The sequence below is a fragment of the Etheostoma cragini genome, chromosome 2 (genome assembly GCF_013103735.1).
Source record: "Etheostoma cragini isolate CJK2018 chromosome 2, CSU_Ecrag_1.0, whole genome shotgun sequence".
Lineage (NCBI taxonomy): Eukaryota > Metazoa > Chordata > Actinopteri > Perciformes > Percidae > Etheostoma > Etheostoma cragini.
In genome coordinates, this window is record NC_048408.1 from 27305216 (window position 1) to 27324051 (window position 18836).

The following is an 18836-nucleotide window of genomic DNA, read 5'->3' on the forward strand; positions in this document are numbered from 1 at the left end:
TGGCTGCTTAGAAATTAAGTGTTAACGAGCAGTTGGACAGGTGTACCTAATAAAGTGGCCGGTGAGTGTACATTGCAAGTATGGTGAACAATGTGGTATCAGTGTGTGTATTTATATATATATAGTAATACTGTGAGCATCCCACTTTTAAATTTTTTGAAATATTTTAACACTGTGGTTTACACATGGTCTCAAACTTTTTCTACTAAAGTATATTGGTTCTTTAATTGGCCGCTTGTGTGATACAGTATGAGGATCTTTTCCCCCCAGATGTCGGTGTTGGTATTGTTCCTTTACTGGAGTTTGAGGTGAATGTAATGATCTTCTATGTGTAAAACACAAAAATCACATGTCGCAACAGATAACTGAGTCAATGTTCCATTTGTCCAAATACCGAAAAGAACATGTTCACATTAAAAGTTTGAAGACGGTTTGTTCGCTATGGAAACCAAAAGTATAAATATAGTTGTAATGCTGCCACAGCATCCAACAGTCTATTTCTCCTAACCTAAGCATCCCCATCCCTGCGCCCTGGGCTTTCACTCTCAGCTCAAGGGATCCAAAGACATCAAATAGGCTTACATTACATGCTGCAAAGTGCTTAAGGCCAAGTTATTGCTTTAAATACCCGCCAGGAAACATTGACATGCACAACCGAGGAGAGAAACAAAGCTATCCTCGGGCTTAGCCTTAGCCACATTTCTCCATTTCACCCTCCCTCATTATTTCCTCGTTTTTATGCACCCTTTCCTCCAAAAAATATGTCTTACTTTGATTGCCTATATAGTGGAATTATGCTGTCATGTTTCCAAAAGCACCTCGTTGCCTCACTGAGAGGTAACGTAGCTAAAGGATATTGTGCTTATAGTGCCAGCTCTTGCACCCCGGGGAGTCCTTTATTTATGTGCATTACACATGTATCACTACCTGGGAACTTTTTCTTTTGGATGGATTCATGCCTGTTATAGTTTTTTTTTATGACCACTTTGGCACTAAGAACCTTGACGTAATTTTTCGCATTTCCAAACGTCAAATTCACAACCAATGATCGAAATGCAAATTTTATCAAAACTCATAACACATTTCAGTTGCTTGGATACAATACCCATAAACCTAAGATCATTTGCTCATTTAACAAAAATCACTTGTTCAACATGACACAACTTATTAACAAAATACTACTTCTTCAAAAAGAAATCCACACATTACATTTCAAATGATTGTCTATTCATTTCATTGCAGTGATATAACTATTAACTGATACAACTGCTCAAAATTACAAGTAACTGTTGCATTACCCTAGATGTATACTTGTATGGAGACAGAAACAATATTCCATGTTTAGAGGATGAAAGTTTCAAGATACTTTCAAGCTTGGAGCTTGAACCAGTTAGACTACATTATCTATATTTATTGTAATGTACTACTGTTTATCACACTGTTTCTATAGTCCCCTGTAAGACTGGTTACAGTATTGACTATACTGCACTCCATGCAGACCCTTGGAAGTGCCTGTCCAATTCTGCCAACTTGTTACTGATGATTGAGATATATGCTTTATATGTGTGCTGTATATATACACAATCATACCAGATTGTTCACCATACTTGCAATGTAGATGACAACCTGTGGCCTAACCCACATGACAGAGTTGATGAGGATGTAGAAGTACAGTAATCACTTCTTTGTTTTGCTGTTTACTGCACAAGCACATTGCGGAATACTGCATTTGATGTTTTGCAGTACTGTCTTTTCTTTTCTATATCCTAGCTAATTATTTAGCTTTGATTCAAATAAACCTATGTTGTGATTGTGCTGTATTGTTTTTCATCAATACATTTCAAATTTTGTGCAGTGATTCCACTGTGTCTGTAGTAATCGCTATACTACTGCAGTGCTTTTAAAAGGATGTGTTTTCATATAGTACCATAATGAAACATGTATCACCTTTTTTGTACTACAATATTTAGTGATTGTACAAACAATGACACAGTGAAACTATTGGTAGCTTGTGTGTGGGTGATCTAAAGTAACGTTTCAATGGTATTTTACAGAATTCATTAAATTAGTGTTTTGAATGTGCAAGGGCAAGATTTCTTTAAAGATATGAATGCACAATGCAGTGTTTTCAACATTTGACAGCCTGTGTTACAAGTGATGACCGTTTTGATTTTTGTGTCTAGAATTTTGAAAAATGACATCAAGGTTCTGAAGTTGGTAGCAAAGTGATTGAAAAACTGAAGGTCAGGTAGAAGTCAGGTAGTAAAATGCCATGTGCAGTGTGTGTGTGTGCATGGGGGTATGTATATGTGTGTGTGTGTGTGTGTGTGTGTGTGTGTGGGTGCGCGTGCGTTAGTTGCAGTAACCTTCAGTTTTGCTGTTTGCAACTACAAGTATTTCTGATTCAATAAAATGTTTGCAGGATCCTGTTTAGTTTTATGACCTTTGAGCCCTAAAAAAACTTTCAATAGCCAATGCAGCATTTTTAAAAATGCATGAGCATCTATCCATCTATCAAGCATGACAGGAAAAGCCAAGGCTTTCGGTCCAGAATCTTCTCCATTCAGCTTGGTGGGCAACACAGGTTGAGCGTTATTTATCCATCTATCTGACATCCTAAATTATTCAGCAGCTTCACTGGTTGTGGTTTGTAACATCTTGACTGTGATGATTCTGATGACTATAGTGTGTTGCTTTTCCGATGCATATAACCAGTCATTGACACTCAATATTACCGTAACATTTTATGAAGGGTGTTGGCAAAAATACTGGTTGTGTCATTAGTTAGATCATGTTGATTGAATCTGAGAGTGTTCTGTGGTCCAGTCGCAAAACACTTTAATGTGTACTATTTAGGTGACACTAGTAAGCGAATGGTTGAACCACTAAATCAGTATGTACAAGATCTGACCCACTATACCCAACAATATGGGGACACCTGATTAAATATACTAAACACACATGTATGAGTTACTTCTGTTAATATAATGTGTGAATGTTCCTTTTTGTGTGACAGGTGGGGAACCTTGGTCTGCTCTTCATGTTGCTGTTTTTCATCTACGCAGCCCTGGGAGTGGAGCTGTTTGGAGAGCTGGGTAAGTCTTCTCTGCCACCAACGTAAAGATGCAATAAGTGATTATGCGCAAAGATTGTTGATATTTGAACTCAACCAAAGATCCTCTATATACTAAAGATAGTGCAATTCAATCAGTGCCAGTGGCATGAAACAATCTTATCAACTCCTAAAGTGGCGTGTTCTCATTTGAACGTGAAGTGAACGTTGTGTGGATAGATGAAGTTATCAGGGAAGAATTTAAATTAGATGTTTACACAGCTATAAGAGTTTAGCAAAAAATTTAATTTTTCTCCTGATTTGTCAGTCTGAAAAATGCCATTTTACTGTCAGAACTATTCTGGAAATATTTGATTTCTGAAAAATGGCTCCAATACTTATTTTGGTGACTATGGGGCAAAAGCAATGTTCATAATCTCTGCTCCCTTCTCCCATTGGAATCAATACACACAGACCTGCTGCCAGTCTCTTAAAGAGGACAGTGGCAGAGCCCACGTGACACAGAGACAGGAAACTACTCTGAGTTGGGGTGTCTTGGTTATAAAACTTCTCTGACTCAACTGCCAAACCAATAAAACACCCCAGTCAATCAGCCAAACAATTAAGTAGTAATTTTGTTTAATGTGTGTTTGTTTTTTATTAGTAGGAAAAAACCCTTGAGATCAATCATCTAAATTCATGCATTCATACAAATACGTTCCCACAGCACTCCCAACTACTACGCTCAACACCAACTGACTCACCCCATTAAAATTACTAAAATACTATATATACAGTACATATATACTGAACAAAATTATTCCCTACTTAGACCACATGAATATTGTACTGTAATTTCCCATTTTACTATCCCACTAACACAGATTTAGATAGTTTTGTGAGTCAAATAGATAGAAACATAGGAACAAAACTGTACATTAGTCGTTGGATGGTAGATGATTTTAAATCAATAGGTGGATATTTGAGTCAATATTGGGGGTTACCAAAACTACTCTCTGATTGTCACATATGCCAAAATGGACCGGAAATCTTGAAACCTGTCATCCAGACATGTTAGGGATTTCAGTGCCAAGGATGAATAAAAACCTGCCCTTATCAAGTCCTTATAACATTGGCTAAGAATATTAACCCTCTAAGGACAAAAGACAGACCAGCGAGTCCAAACGATACAAAACTCCTACTCAAAAAGTGATCTTTCATTTCATCAAAATTTCATTCGTACAACACATCAAAAGTTAACAAACACAGAGACATAACAAAGTTAACGTTACAAAGGTTTCATGCTCTATGTCTTTCTTTCCCTCCTCTTTTTCTTTTCCCCACAATTTCTTCTCTCAGTGTGTAACGCTGACTACCCCTGCGAAGGTATGAGCCGACACGCCACCTTTGAAAACTTCGGCATGGCCTTCCTCACACTCTTCCAGGTTTCCACCGGCGACAACTGGAACGGCATCATGAAGGTACTTCAGTTTACAGCTGCATTAAGTGACTTGTTCAAATCCCACTTATCTCTTGACATTTTTCATGTGGATTGGGCTACGTAATTGACTAAGCTGATTGGTATTCACTTTACACTTTACATCAGTCTTTTCCTTTTCATGCAACTTTCTACTTCTACTCCGCTACATTTCAGAGAAAAATATGTTACTTTTTACTCCATTACATTAAGCTGACAGCTTTAGTTACTAGGTACTTTACAAATTAAGACTTTTGCACAGAAAACACATGCAGTTTACAAATTACAATGTTTTATGATAGATAAAACTACCCAACATTTTACAGGCCTACAAGTACAGATAAAATAATTAGACCATTAAACATTTGGTTGGTTGACAGAACAGTTTTGATTGATTCCAGTTACTGAATTGTGAAGATTTTACCTTTACGTACATTTTCCTTACAATACTTATATACTTTTACTTGTAAAAGTTTCAATGCTGGACGATTACTTGTAACAGAGTTCTTTTTCAGTGTAATATTAGTACTTTTGCTTAAGTAAATGATCTATATACTTCGTCCACCACTAAGCACAGGTTTTCTTAGATGAGGGTCAATCAGAAAGGAGGCCGAGATATATACTTAGAATATTTTTGGAGCTGCTCAAACCTATTTCACACCAATCCCAGTCAAGAAACAGAAAAATTATTAAAGGTCTTCAGTTCAGATCCCTGGACCAGACGGATTTTAGGTTGGGAGAAAATGATTGAGTACTGAGCGTCACGTCTTTTAGCAAAGATGCTGTTAGAAAAGTAAACGTGCACTCAACAAGGATGAGTAATGTTCAAAATTACTTGTTTGATCTTCCTCTTCATTTCCTCTTCTATCACCTCAATCATGTCTAACTCTCTAATCAAAACCAAGTACCTTGAGGTCTTTAAATATTATCACAGCTCATATCTGGGAAATATTTAATCAGGGCTGATTAGGCTCTCAGAGAGATTGACTGACTGTAAATGAAAGGTCTACATTTGTCAGGCCTTGAGCTTTCATCAAGCTGGATTGTGAAAGCATGATTTGCTCTGTAAAGACATTGCAAATTGCTTAAATGTGCTCTGAATAAGTCTCTTTTATTGAACATAAAGTCTTTACTTCAGCTTGTTTTCCTTAAAATAATAAGATTCTTAAAAAACGGACACACTTGTAGTCTGAGCGCCATCGCGATTGTTATTAGTCACACATGTGCTTTCCCTACTAAGACAAGGCCTATTGTATTGTAAACTGAATATCTATGGACCTTTAGTCAAATAACACAAGAAATGTGAAGATGTCATGGCCGGCAATGGGAAAATCCTTCATTTTTCCACATTTTCATGAAACAATTGATTAATCCTTTAATCTGAAATAGCACTGACAAATTGAAGGTACCTGGTTAGGGTTAGTAGCGCTGTGGAGCAATGTGCTTATGAGTTAGTCCCTGTTTTGTTTGACTCAAGCAATGATATGACACACCCGTGTGAGCATGTGTGTGACACCATTCCTGCCACCAGTTACAGTAGTAATTTTACTCATCTACAGGTGGCAGTAACATAAAAAGAAACGTAGCAATACACCAACAAAAGCAGGGAGGGAGAAGGTCACTTACTGTAAACTCTTCTTTAACTAATGGACCTTCTGTGTGTACTTCCCTCTACCTTTCCCTCCTGTTTCCTCTTTCTGTTCTTCACACTCTGAAGTATTTAGAGTAAAGTCCCTCTAGACAAGAAAAACCCTTTCAAACACTTTTTCATTCCCACCACCATAAACATCTTGAATAAAAAGTAATGACCCGCACACACACACAAACACCATGTCACTTTACACACATGCATTGTGTTTTTTATCCTGTGTAATTTATTTTTTAGAATCTACTGTATGTTTACTGTCCGAGTTTTGTTTTTGTGCTGTATGTTGAGGCCTCATTCAGACTGCCTGCGTCCATGCGGGTACAAAAAATGACATAAAAGCACTGAACTGCCCGGGCGTGTGTTTATTAGCTGGATGTTTCCTGCCACAACAGAGCACTCGCTATGTCTCGCTCGTCTTTTTTCATTCTGTCTTTCTCCATGAAAAATGCTGACTTTAAGTGCGGTCGGATACGTCGAGATCTGTAAATGATCTGAAAGGCAGCAGTAATTATAAAACATAAAGCTTTCCTGTACTACATTGGGGCAGAGAAGGTTAAATAACACAACAATATGTTACACAAACAGGCCGTAACACTTCCACTGCCACACAACCCTGCGGCAAATCGCCGGATGACTTTTTTTGGTCTGAACATTGTTGAATAAGGTTCAGACAATTTTCTGTCATGATAGACAATACATTTTGAATCTGAAGTCTTACTGTTCTTCCTACTGTCCATTCCCTTTTCCCCTTCCTCACCCCTAAATACTCCCACTACCTCACCACCCACCAGGACACACTGAGGGAGTGCCCGCCAGGTTATCCGGCCACCGACTACGGCTGCCACGCCGGACTACAGTTCATCTCCCCGATGTATTTTGTGTCCTTTGTGCTCACGGCTCAGTTTGTCCTGATCAACGTGGTGGTGGCCGTGCTTATGAAGCATCTGGACGACTCCAATAAAGAGGCGCAGGAGGACGCTGAGATGGACGCCGAGCTGGAGCTAGAGCTGGCTCAAGGAGGTCTCTGTTGCATGATGGGGGGCATTGGTGCCATCGCCGGGGCCACTGGGGCCGCAGCCAGCGGCTCGGGCGTGGGTGGAGGAGGGTTTGCTGCAATCACAGCGGGGACAGTCAGCGTTCCAAGCGGCGGGGTGATGGTGCCGCTACGAGATGGAGGAGGAGGAGAAGGCATCGCGGGTCATGAGGGACACACACACCATCGATGTCGTCTCTACTCTCCTGCTCAGGTTAGTGGAATCAGAATCAGAAAAGGTGTTACTGCCACAATAAGTACACTTACGTGGAATTTTCTTGGTGACAATCTGCATATATAAACAAACAAACAAACAATAATATAAAATTTTAAATTAAACTTAAATTAATCAAAGTATTCAAATTTAAATACAGAAAAACAAATATATACCATACAAACAAAATAACAGCATAAACAAAGAGGCTGGATGGGCTCAGTGCAGAATTTGCAAAGAATAAATAGTATGTTTTAATGGAAAGTGTAGTAACTAAAATGGGAGGGGGGGGGGGGGGGGTCATGGGCTTTGTTTGTGAGGCTGACTGCAGAGGGGAAGAAAATCACATTTTGACACCCAGGTTGCAAGAAATGAAACGCAAACAAGAAAAAAAAAGTGCTGCAACAATGGGAGCAACAACCAAACTGGATTTACAGGAATAGATTCTTTCTACCCGACCTAAAACACAGAAACTAAAGAATTATTATTGATGCAGCCTGACTTTTACCTTTAACAGTGCACGTAAGAATTGCCCAATCCAGGTTGGTGCTCTTGTTTTTGGACAGGAACATGCACATATCTTTTAAGCAGACAAAATGTTTTATGCAAGCCCACCATTTCTTCCCCTATTCATTATTTGAATTTATATTTCAAACTAATTACCTATCAAATTCCTTTTTCAACTCATACTTTTGTGTTTTTGTTTACTAAGCATTCGTTTGTGCCAGTAATTAACAGATCACAAAACCAGTTCTTATAGTGCTGTCAACAGTCGCCTGCAATTATGTGAATACATCAGTTAGCAAGCAACATATTCATGCTGTAAATTGTAGTTACCTTTTTAAGACTGATGAATAATGTTCATGGGGAAACCTGGACAGTGGAGCACTCTGATTGATCCACTTTTAATTGTGTCTGTTTGCACAATTAAAGGCTGCAAATCAATCAGTCAAGTCCCCTTTTCCCCTTGGAAGCTTGCTAAGAGGCCCTTAATTTAGCTGCAAGCTGCTGGAAGATGCGTTGAGCTCCCTGTGTCCTGCATTTGAAATGACTTGCGTATGCTGTAGTGGAACTCCACCCACGGAATGGCCAGTTCTCGCCAACAGCTAATCGTGTAGGATCACAAGTGATGAGCTGAGAGGCTCTTACAGCACTGCCGAGCGAATGAGTCCATTAAAAACATCTAATTTAACAAAATAATCTCAAGATCACCAATCTAATCCCTGACTGCACGGATGCATTTTATGAGTTACAATGTGGTGACACTTCAGTTTGATCCAACATGACAGCTACACTGCTGTCTCAGAGCGTGTGGAATCTAGAAAAAGCAGCCACTGAGTGCTCACTCAATCCACCAGTAAGTCAGTCAACTGAAAATTAATCAAATATTTGGATCTATGCCAAATATTAAATGTGTTTTGTTTCTCAAGTGGAGATTGGTTTTTAGATCTTTTTGTTTTAGTTTTTTTTACTGTGGTTCAGAAAAAAAGCAATTTGCAGACAACTTCCAGATCAAGATTGAAGTTTTCTTATAGACTAATCAAATACTCAATTCAGAAAATTAACAATCAAGAGATGTGACGACAAAGAAAATAATTATTAGTGGCAGCCCTACTGAAACATCGGTGCTAGAGCAAGAGCATCGGTGCTAGAACCACTAAAAAGAACAGATTTGTTCTGAAGTTGCATGTATGAGTCCTTTAAGAGAATTTGTGGCATTCACCAATGTTCTCACTTGCAATTTTCTCCTAGGTACAAACAGCATTACTTGTAATCTGACTCATGACGATAAGGCACAATCTGAATGAATATGGAGTTTATAAAGCCTTTGGAACGTAAATGAACTAAAGCTAAATCAATATTCTATTCACCATTATCTTCTTTTTTTATTTGATTGATTAATGTTGGTGATTTATAGACTGAAGTTTTTTAATTGGGAAAATACTAGTAATCTGAAGCAGGGCTCGTCTCTTTATATAGCAATTTAGGGGCGAGGGTTTGCAAAACAATCATCAGGTTGGAACAGGTTAATTATGATGAGTTTAAAAAATCAAGCTTGAAAATAAAAAAAAAAGCCACACAGAAAAAAAAGTAAAATAGGTTTAGGATAAGAATACAAAATGTTTGTATGTTAGACCCAATGTGTGGACAGGCTGTGGATCTATGATGATACTACACCAAACAATACATTAGTGTCATGTTTATGCCGGTTGTTTTAAGGATTAACTCCATCAACAGTTGGTGCTGCACACCCAGAGAGACACTTAGGGACTGCCCAGCATTTGGAGTTCTCCTTATTCATGAAATGCAGCTGCCCTACTTGGTCAAATGCAAGGTGTTGATGACATTTACACACATGCCTTCAGCCAGACATGAGAACTCTGCACACACATGCAAAGATATTAAACTGTCGCTGTCTCCACCATTCTAAAAATACCATGATTGGGGGCCGTGGTCGTGGTGGCTCTGATTCTTCAACTCCCTGATTGCTGCATCTCAGCCAGCAAGTCTGAACAAGCTGCATCTGTAATCACACTCACATCAAATTATAGCACCTGCAGATGAGAACAGGTATTTTCTAAAGTATGCTTGCTGAGGGAGAAAGAAGGAAACAAGTAAATAAAACAACAAAGGCAGAAAGAAAGGGGAGGTTGTGGGGGAAACAAGAACAATAACCAAATGGAGAGAGGGAAAAATAGAAGAAATGTAAATTATAAGAACTATTGTTATTATTATAAATTATTTCCAAAAAACAGAAAGAGACTAGTTGGTACTTTGGAATCAAGTGACTTGTTTTGCTGCAGCTAGTGGCTGAATGAATGACTAAGTGTGAGACTGATTGATTGAACGACCAACTGTCTTGATCAAACTTACTTACTGAGTGATGTGGGAAGTGACTAAAGGTGTGTTTGCAGTGCACCATGCAAGTCGACTGTGGAGTGTTTACTGCTTAACTTTAATGTGTTTGGGCAGTTGACAGCAGAGCCAAGTAAGCGTTCAAAGTGGCTCATTAGTAATGACCCCGTAAACACAAACACTGATCAGTGGAAGTAAACGAAGCTTGCTGTTGGCATCTGATTGCCAGCTGTATCTTATACCAAGAGAGCCACAACAACAAAGAGGCAGTCTGGACTATTGCTCATGTGATATTATTTCTTAATGGGGTCTGAAGTATTCATCAGACAAAGGTGATTTGTCATTAAAGCTGTTTAAGCTGGGAACATATGGAGACAAGAAACCCCCAAACAGAACCCTTATTGTGTATTCCACATTCTATGCATTCTCTATTTTATTCTGTAAATGATGTACATCACTCTTCGCTTCTGGTTAGATGCTAAGCTGAATTTTGCAGTCTCAGTACCTGCACACTGTGCAATTACAATACATTTGCATCTTACTATTAGCATGCACAGAATAAGACATACAGAAAGAATGGAAAGAAATTCAGGAAATATGTGACCCAGTGGAGGCAAGTCTACCATCAAAATCCAGCAAGAACACACATTTTGCATTTAGCTGAGAAGAAATGACATGAACATACACTCATTTAAAACCTTTTTTGATCATTTATGCTATGATTTGGGCAAAAAAGGCAAAGCCAATGAGGAATGATGCAACGTGATGAGGTTGTCGATTTAGACATATTGCATACAAGGACAGTCAACTGTGCAGAGAGAGCTTGAGGGGGATGAACTTCAAGAGAGTGAGGTAAACATACTGTAAAGTTGTGTTAACTAAATTGTATTGGCTACTTTGGGCGCAGCAAAAAAACAAGTTCTAAATGGAACATTGACATATTATTGCCTTTTAAGCTAATTTTCTTTCTTGGAAAAAAGCTACCTATTTACATATTCAACAGTTATGAAGCAACATTAGCATTCATTTTGAGACACGTCTGCATCCACCTGATGAATGTAATGGTGCTTTTCGATTGTATTCAAAGGTTGGATTTTAGCATGTCTGTCTTATTTGTGTCTCCCTAAATCAGTTGTACACTTAGCCTGTCCAACTTCTATCCGTGCACACATAGCTGTGCTGATTGTATGCACAAAAAACTGCATAATGCCTTGTTATCAACTCCTATTGCTAACAATGGCTGACATGGCTAGAGCTATCCCCACAATAAAAATGTTTTCGGGTTTGCACCAACTCTTCTGAGAAATATTGGGCTCTTTAGCTGCTAAATTCTCCACTACATAAACCAGCAAGATGATTCAGCAGGTATCAGAGCTCCTTCACTGAAAGCACTTGATCAGAGTAATTAACAAGTTGTGGATTGGAAAAGAAACAAATTAATGAGCTTAAAACCACCAAAATGCCCTGTAGAGCTGGGAGGAACGGCAAAGAATTCTCTGTGGTTTCCTCACTATTAGCAACCAATTTCACATTACATGCAGTTATTTGGTCCACTCGTAATACATGAATACTGATTAACGTAGCTTTAAGATAAGCTGCCTAAGTGGTACTGCACTGGAACCCAATGAATATAAAATAACCTAATTTTCACTTGGAGCTTATTGTGCTGTTTTACCCTTTGATCACTGTTTGGGCCTTCCCTTAGCTTTACAGATCCCTTCAGTCTATTTTAGATCATTGTTTTCTTTCCAACAATTCTGTTCCCATCAACATTATAATACTTGTATATTTTCCTCACAGGTTGGGGGAGATCAAAACAGAGCTAAAATGAGAGTGATAATTGGCCTAACATTCAGGTGGCACAACTCCAACAAAATGCTAATGTTGCTCTGCGTGTACTGCTGTACAACTGACATATTAGCTACTATTATATTATTACAACTTTATAAGCCATAATCAATTTCTGCTGCCTCCAAGTGGCTAAAAAGACACACACCGTATGATTTTATCTCCTTACCAACAACCCTATCTGGCCCAGACTGAAATAGACCCAGACAAACTGTGTCCGATCACTTCTCGTAACTGTTATCGGCCTAACAACCGTAATGTGTGTCCACCCTTTATCTGGACTCAGTCAAGTCCGGTTTCTTTTGGGATCCCTTTTCCCATTAAGCCTTGGTTTGTTTGAATGTGTGCAGTGTGAACTTAATTAACCTAAGTAATCTTTTGTACTTTGGATCAGACCCAAGAAAATGAATATTCTCATCCATCTTAAAGGATGACACTGAATCAATGTGTGAGTGAGGAGAGAACAGAGAGAGGCTGACTTTGGAAGCTTTACACAGTGTGAGTGGGTGGCACCATCCGCCACAGTCTAATTGTGCTTATAGCTCATTGTCTGTCAGCCTGTTGGTATTTTTAACCAGAAGAGGAGTAAAAAGAGATCAGACAGAGAAGGAACTCTTTTCTTGTGTCTTTCCACATGCACTGCATTTAGAATCTCCATTCTGATTAGCAAGCGAATGGCTTTGTCAGAATAAAAGCACAGTGGTCGGCCTGTTATTTCTCTTCATTCATGTTGAGATTTTGATTTTTTTATTTCTCTCTCCCAAGGAACACTTGACAGATGAAACCAGAATCACGCCAAACACAATAGAGTAGTTTTGCTAGCCTGTCACAAATTATTTGATAAAAGTTTAAATTAAAAAATAAATCCCAGCCATTTCAGGTTTAAATTAAACTGAATTCTGATTAAGAGGCAGTGGAGCACTTCAGCCTTTTCAGGGAGAAATAACAAAAACAAATTGAGAGCATAAGCAACAGAGCTCCTACCAACTAAGAGTATAAATCTGCAGTAATCAGAGCCATACACACCCTAATATACATAATTGTATAAAGAGAGGCCAAACAAGACCATAGAATCTATGCTCATTATAACAACTCAATTTGTTTCAGTCTTCTAACTGTATAGTAGTCTATATCCTTGAAGTTCCACTTCCGGGTGTCTCTGTGTTTGAATTTTGAACTCTGTTGGATTTGTGAGGACTATGGTTAACTGCTCCTCAGATCTCTGCAGGGTAAATCCAGACAGCTAGCAAGACTATCTGTCCTATCTGGGTTTTTCTGTTGCACGACTAAAAGAACTTTTTGAATGTACACAAAGTTCCTTCCCCAGGCTGTTTCACAGCAACACCATGGTATGTAGATCAGCCAGACCCTCCCCTGCATTGGTGGTGGAAGGTCTAACAAAGCGAAATAAGTCATTAGTGTGAAGACGTATTATTGTACAACTTATATGAGGGAGTCCAGACTCCTTCAAGGAAACTGGGTGTCAAAATGTGAATTTCTTCCTTAAGTCTCTTGCTGTATTAGGCTAATGATGAAGATAAGAGCTCAGGTGTAGAATCCATGCCTCACCTTTAACTCCATAACTGCAGAACAGAAAATGTCCAATCGACTTTTCTATATAAAAAAAGCTAATGTAAAGGAAGGTGCAACATATAGAATAGGTTATTATTTCCCAGGGACATATGTAACAAAGCCTGACCAATATTATTCAGATCACTGTTGAATGATTCATGCTGTTGGAAACACTTAATAAACATCTTAATGACTCCATTAGTAGATGATTGTGGTGATGGTGATTTGTGAACAAAATATATTTAGATATATTTGGAAAAAGGAAATCAAGTTCCATTCAGTGAGTGCACTTCGTATTTAGTCAGTACAAAGCTTGCAGTCTCTCAGTGACTGAAAGTTTTGGATTTTGACTTTTCTAGAATATCATAACAGATACCCTTACCCTGACATATGGCCCACCCCTAACACCAAGAAAGAAATGTTTTTTATAGACAGGTAATTGATAACAGCGTGGTTATTTTTAATTGTAGTCAGCCTGATGGATGCAAAGGGGCCAGATTGTTAAACAAAAGTCAGAGTCAGTGTTGCTGAACATGTTGCAGCTATATTTTAGGACTGTCTCCCAGACGGCTTCATAATGTTTCTCATGTCATCTTCAAGTCAGTGTTGTGGGGGTGTCACCAACTGTTGAGTCCGAGCCAAGTCCTTGAGTCCCCAGGGTTCAAGTCTGAATCCAAGTCTGAATCACCAAATAACAGTCCGATTAGAGTCGCAGTCAAGTCAGCATGTTACCTGTGATCAAGTCTTGAGTCCAGAGAATAGCGATTCAAGTCGGACTCGAGTTCAAGACTTAACTACTCTATCACTGCCGATTGCAAATAAAAGTAGTCAACGTTCATGAATGCTTAAGTGCGATTTCAAAAATCCTTGAGTCCAAGTCATCAGTGTGCTAGTCCAAGTCCCGTTTTGGCTTCAAGCTACTTTTCTTTCAACTTTCAATTCATGATCATCCAATTGGGCTCAGAGTGTCCAAATGTGTCTGAGTGCTGCAGTATTTTAGCTGAACAGATGCAGTGTCGACACTGACAGACGAGTGCAGCTGCTGCTGGCACGCTGCTCTCCCTGTGTGTCCTGTGCGGACAAAGAGTTAACAGCAATGAGGGGCACATAAATGAAGCATACCAGCAAGCTAGTTCAGGTAGACAATGGAAGTCTGCTGCTTCAATCAGGCAACATACTCACGACTACATGTCTAATTCACTCTTTTCATTTTGATGGCGTAAGTGAGCTCTCAGTGCTTTTCTTGCCACAATCAGATATCAATATACACTAAACTACTATACAATATATACATATCAATCCTACATTTTGTGCTGTCATATAATAATCCATTCCAAATGAGTTGACTGACTTACTGAAATATTATTTATGAGCTGCTCTGCAGGTGAAAGCATCAGCATGTCTCCCTGTGTGACCTGAAAGTAGCAGAGGGACACAAAAATGATTTTTAATCCATAAATCAAGTGCAGCATACAAAATGAGATAAGAGCAGTTCTAAAAATGCAGATAAGCAGAAGCTGTCTGAGTGTGGAACCTAATCTCATGACCCTACAAGGTAATAATGGTACACAAGCATATGTATTAGAGTACAGTCTAAAATCTCCAAAACAGCTAGAACTTCTTGTTAAGATTATTTTGCCGCATTTTTAATGTAATTTTCATTACTACACCTCAACCAGAGAGGTTATGTTTCAGGTCCTGTTTGTTTGTGGTTGGCAGAATATCTCAAACAACCTGTTTACAGATTTGGAAGAAATGGGTTTGAAAGTTGGGACATGGGTCAAGGTACAAGTGATTAGTTTTTGATGCAAGTGCAGACAATTTATAAACATAAATTTTCAAAAGAACAGCTTTAAAGGTGTGTGAAGCCTTGGCTGAAGGATATGCTGTCCGTTTTCTAGTTGTACTTTAAATGCAGACCTTTGATGATCTTTTTAATTAAATAATCCCAATTTTGTGGATTGACAGTGATCAAATCTCTTTTACGGAGGGGATGCTTAATATTTTAAATAAAATACTGAAAGATGTATTATGGTATGCATAGAGCTACACAGTAGAATGTCTTCAAATATACTGAATTTGTGTAAAAAAGTATATAAGTAATTAAATGTCTGTAATATCAAGATGGTCCACAATGTGGGGATCGGAGTGGGTGAGAGGATTTCTAGATGGGGGAAAGCTGATGGCAGTGCAGTGATTGAAACAAGGTCATGGGCCTCATTTACCACAACAACAGCGTAGTCAATCAATCAGGCTGCCTCACCCCTTCCTGTGCATCTCCCAACACTCAAAACAATGTGTATGTCTGTGCGTATAGTACATCTGCCAAGGTTCAGCTATCGACTGCGGTTGCCCTCTTCACCTCACACCCTTTAGCAGTAGATCTTAGGTGGAGGCAAAGAGTGGGAAAGAGCAGGCGCTAGAGGGAGCAAGTAGTTTAAACTTTAGACATAACCGGAGGAAAAGGTGATCTGACGTGGCTAAATGCAACTTGAAAGAATTAGAAAAGAAAGATAGTTAACTAAGAAACAAGTCTAACAGTGTTTACATCAAAAACACAGAAAGTAATCTCCAAGTTGCCTACCTACTTCATATGTCAATTTGCTGTTGAAACACAATGCACAAATAAATGCAGAGGGATTTATATATGTAAATCTGTGTCGTGTCCATGCCTCTAATTTGTGACTTGTGAAACACAATGCACAAATGAATGCAGAGCGATTTGTATCTGTGAATGTGTCTCAGGGTCTGTGCCTCTAATTTGTAACTTGCATTTTTTCATTTGTAAATCAACTTAGTATTTTCAATGGCAATATATTTGTCAACTTCCTTCAATTTGCGTGGATCCTTTTAAGAAAGAACAACTTTTCAGAAACGACCTTTAACTGTATATCCTCTCATTTAAGATGACAAATGACGCAAGTGTGCCAAAATAGAACCCATCCGATGAGTGTAATGTACATTACACAAACAATGATAATGATAAAATATAGGCTACAATTCTGTCCAAATTCTCTTATATAACCAAGAAGAAACTTCCTTATAGCCTGAAAGGATACTTCCGGTTTATTACAATATGTGAGTAGATTTGGCCTATTATAGCTTCAATATCATTGAACTAATCAAGTCAATTTCTGGGATCTGAAACTGCAGTAAAATCACTGAAAAGAAGTCTGGCGTGCAAATAAACTTGAGGTGTGAACTTGTTTTTTGCCTTGTAGCCTTCAACTGCTTACATAGACAATGTCAGAGTCATGATGCCTTGTGAATCTCACTACAGATAGATTTAGTCCTTCCAAGGTCTGAACGGTAAAAGCAATTTTAATTTATACAGCCCAATATTACAAATCTTACGTTTGCTTTTATTAAGATGTTGTTAACATTATCGTGTGTCACCGAACACATAGGACCCAAGCCACACAGCAACAGACTACAAAAACACAGGCAAAACTCATACAGACAGGACAAAGGAAACAAACTCACAGAGGGAGGGAGAGACAAGGACAACATGCACACAGAGAAAAGAAAGAACAGCGGCTGAATCTTCTGAAGGATAAAGATCCAGATCTAACATGTGGAATGCAGCCAGGAGAAGGAGACAGAAAGAGAGAGAGGGCCCAAGGACAGCCGATGGTCCAGCACAGAGACGCCTGAGTGAAAGACAGGACACAGAGGAGAAACAAGAGAGAGGAGAGCCTGAGCCGATGGTGAACACAGAATGACAGAATGACAAGCATCTCGAGACAACTGCTGGGAATAGTTTTGAAATATTTGTAAATTATAGAGTGTGGTCTAGACCCACTCTATCTGTAAGATTTCCTGACCATTCTTATGAGTTGACACCATGAATGAAATTGAATTAAAATGAATTGCTGCAGCACAGTGGAAATCTTGGCATGTGTTTTACCATCCTCAAAAAGCTGCCTAATTATGTCAGAATAATCCTCCTGTCCGGCCATGTTACTTGTTTTTGATAGCTTGTTTTGCGGGCCCTCTGATATTGTCCTAGTTAGGATCACTTCAAGGAAATTGTGTCAGTTGAAAATATCAAAATTGGATTGCACTTATCCGTTTTTTCCATTTTTTCATTTGAGCAAAAAAAACAGGTTAGGTATATTCTTTTATTTTATTTTGAAAAGCAGTTACACAGATTAAGAAGATAGCAGAGCACAGTGAGAACCACTCTTTAAACAGCTCTATAGTTATTGTCTAAATTCAACACTTTATACCTTTCCCTCATTTGATAGCAGAGCACAGTGAGAAACACTCTTTAAACAGCTCTATAGTTATTGTCTAAATTCAAGCCTTTATACCTTTCCCTCATTTGATTTCTCATCTGATTTCCATCATTGCGTCATGCTGATTGGGCATCTTTACAGAATCTGCCACCGCTTATTTTAGGTTCTCCAGTGCCACTTAATGGGAATTCTAAGCCATTTACAGCTCGCATTAAGTTGACCAGTGTCGTTAATTTTAAAGGGATAATGCGATTAATCCTACAACATTGACATTTTCTGCCTGTCTGGCTCGGCTTAAAGTAGGCAAAAATCCTCGATCTCTGTTTTGCACCTGCCAGCAACATCTTAAAACAACCATGTCTCTAACAAATTGATTTTATATAACACACAGATTTATCATAACACATGGTAAACAAAAAACTTAGGGAAGAAACAGTGAGATAAAGGGAGAACAAGGAATAAAGTTGTGGACATTTCAAGCAGACAAGTTGATTTGCAGGTCATTGAGTCAGTTTGCTGTGGTTTGCTGTAAAACGTGTACAGTAGCTTTAAAATAAGTGGATAGCTGTGACTGTGGAAGTGTGAGAGTGGGTTGGAACGAAGGGAGAGGTTCAGTGCAGAACTGGTGCCGGTAGCCTAGCTTAGCATAAAGAGTGGAAGCAGGGGGGAACAACTAGCTTAGGAAAATATGTTGACTAAAGCTCACTAATGCACATTGTAATTTTGTAATGTAAATAATTTGTTTGCACAGAAACAGTGCACTAAAAGCATTAATAGATGTCTTGTACCAGGTTTAGAATATTGTATGTTTCCGCTGGTAATCCTTGTACAGGTATATAGCGTAATGAAATACAAAGTATTTACAGTACACAGTACAGATACATTAAAGTCATACAAA

At 38.6% G+C, this 18836-nt stretch overlaps 1 protein-coding gene across 2 annotated transcripts in view; it reads left to right on the top strand.

Annotated features, from left to right (window-relative positions):
• The window catches only part of LOC117952270 (voltage-dependent T-type calcium channel subunit alpha-1I-like), a 237219-nt gene that overhangs the window by 201849 nt on the left and 16534 nt on the right, over positions 1–18836 (top strand). For both annotated transcript variants that reach the window (XM_034884421.1, XM_034884426.1), the window contains 3 exons: positions 3017–3095; positions 4412–4533; positions 6969–7424. In XM_034884421.1, the coding sequence (XP_034740312.1) occupies positions 3017–3095; positions 4412–4533; positions 6969–7424 (657 nt within the window). The remainder of the gene's footprint in view (positions 1–3016; positions 3096–4411; positions 4534–6968; positions 7425–18836) is intronic.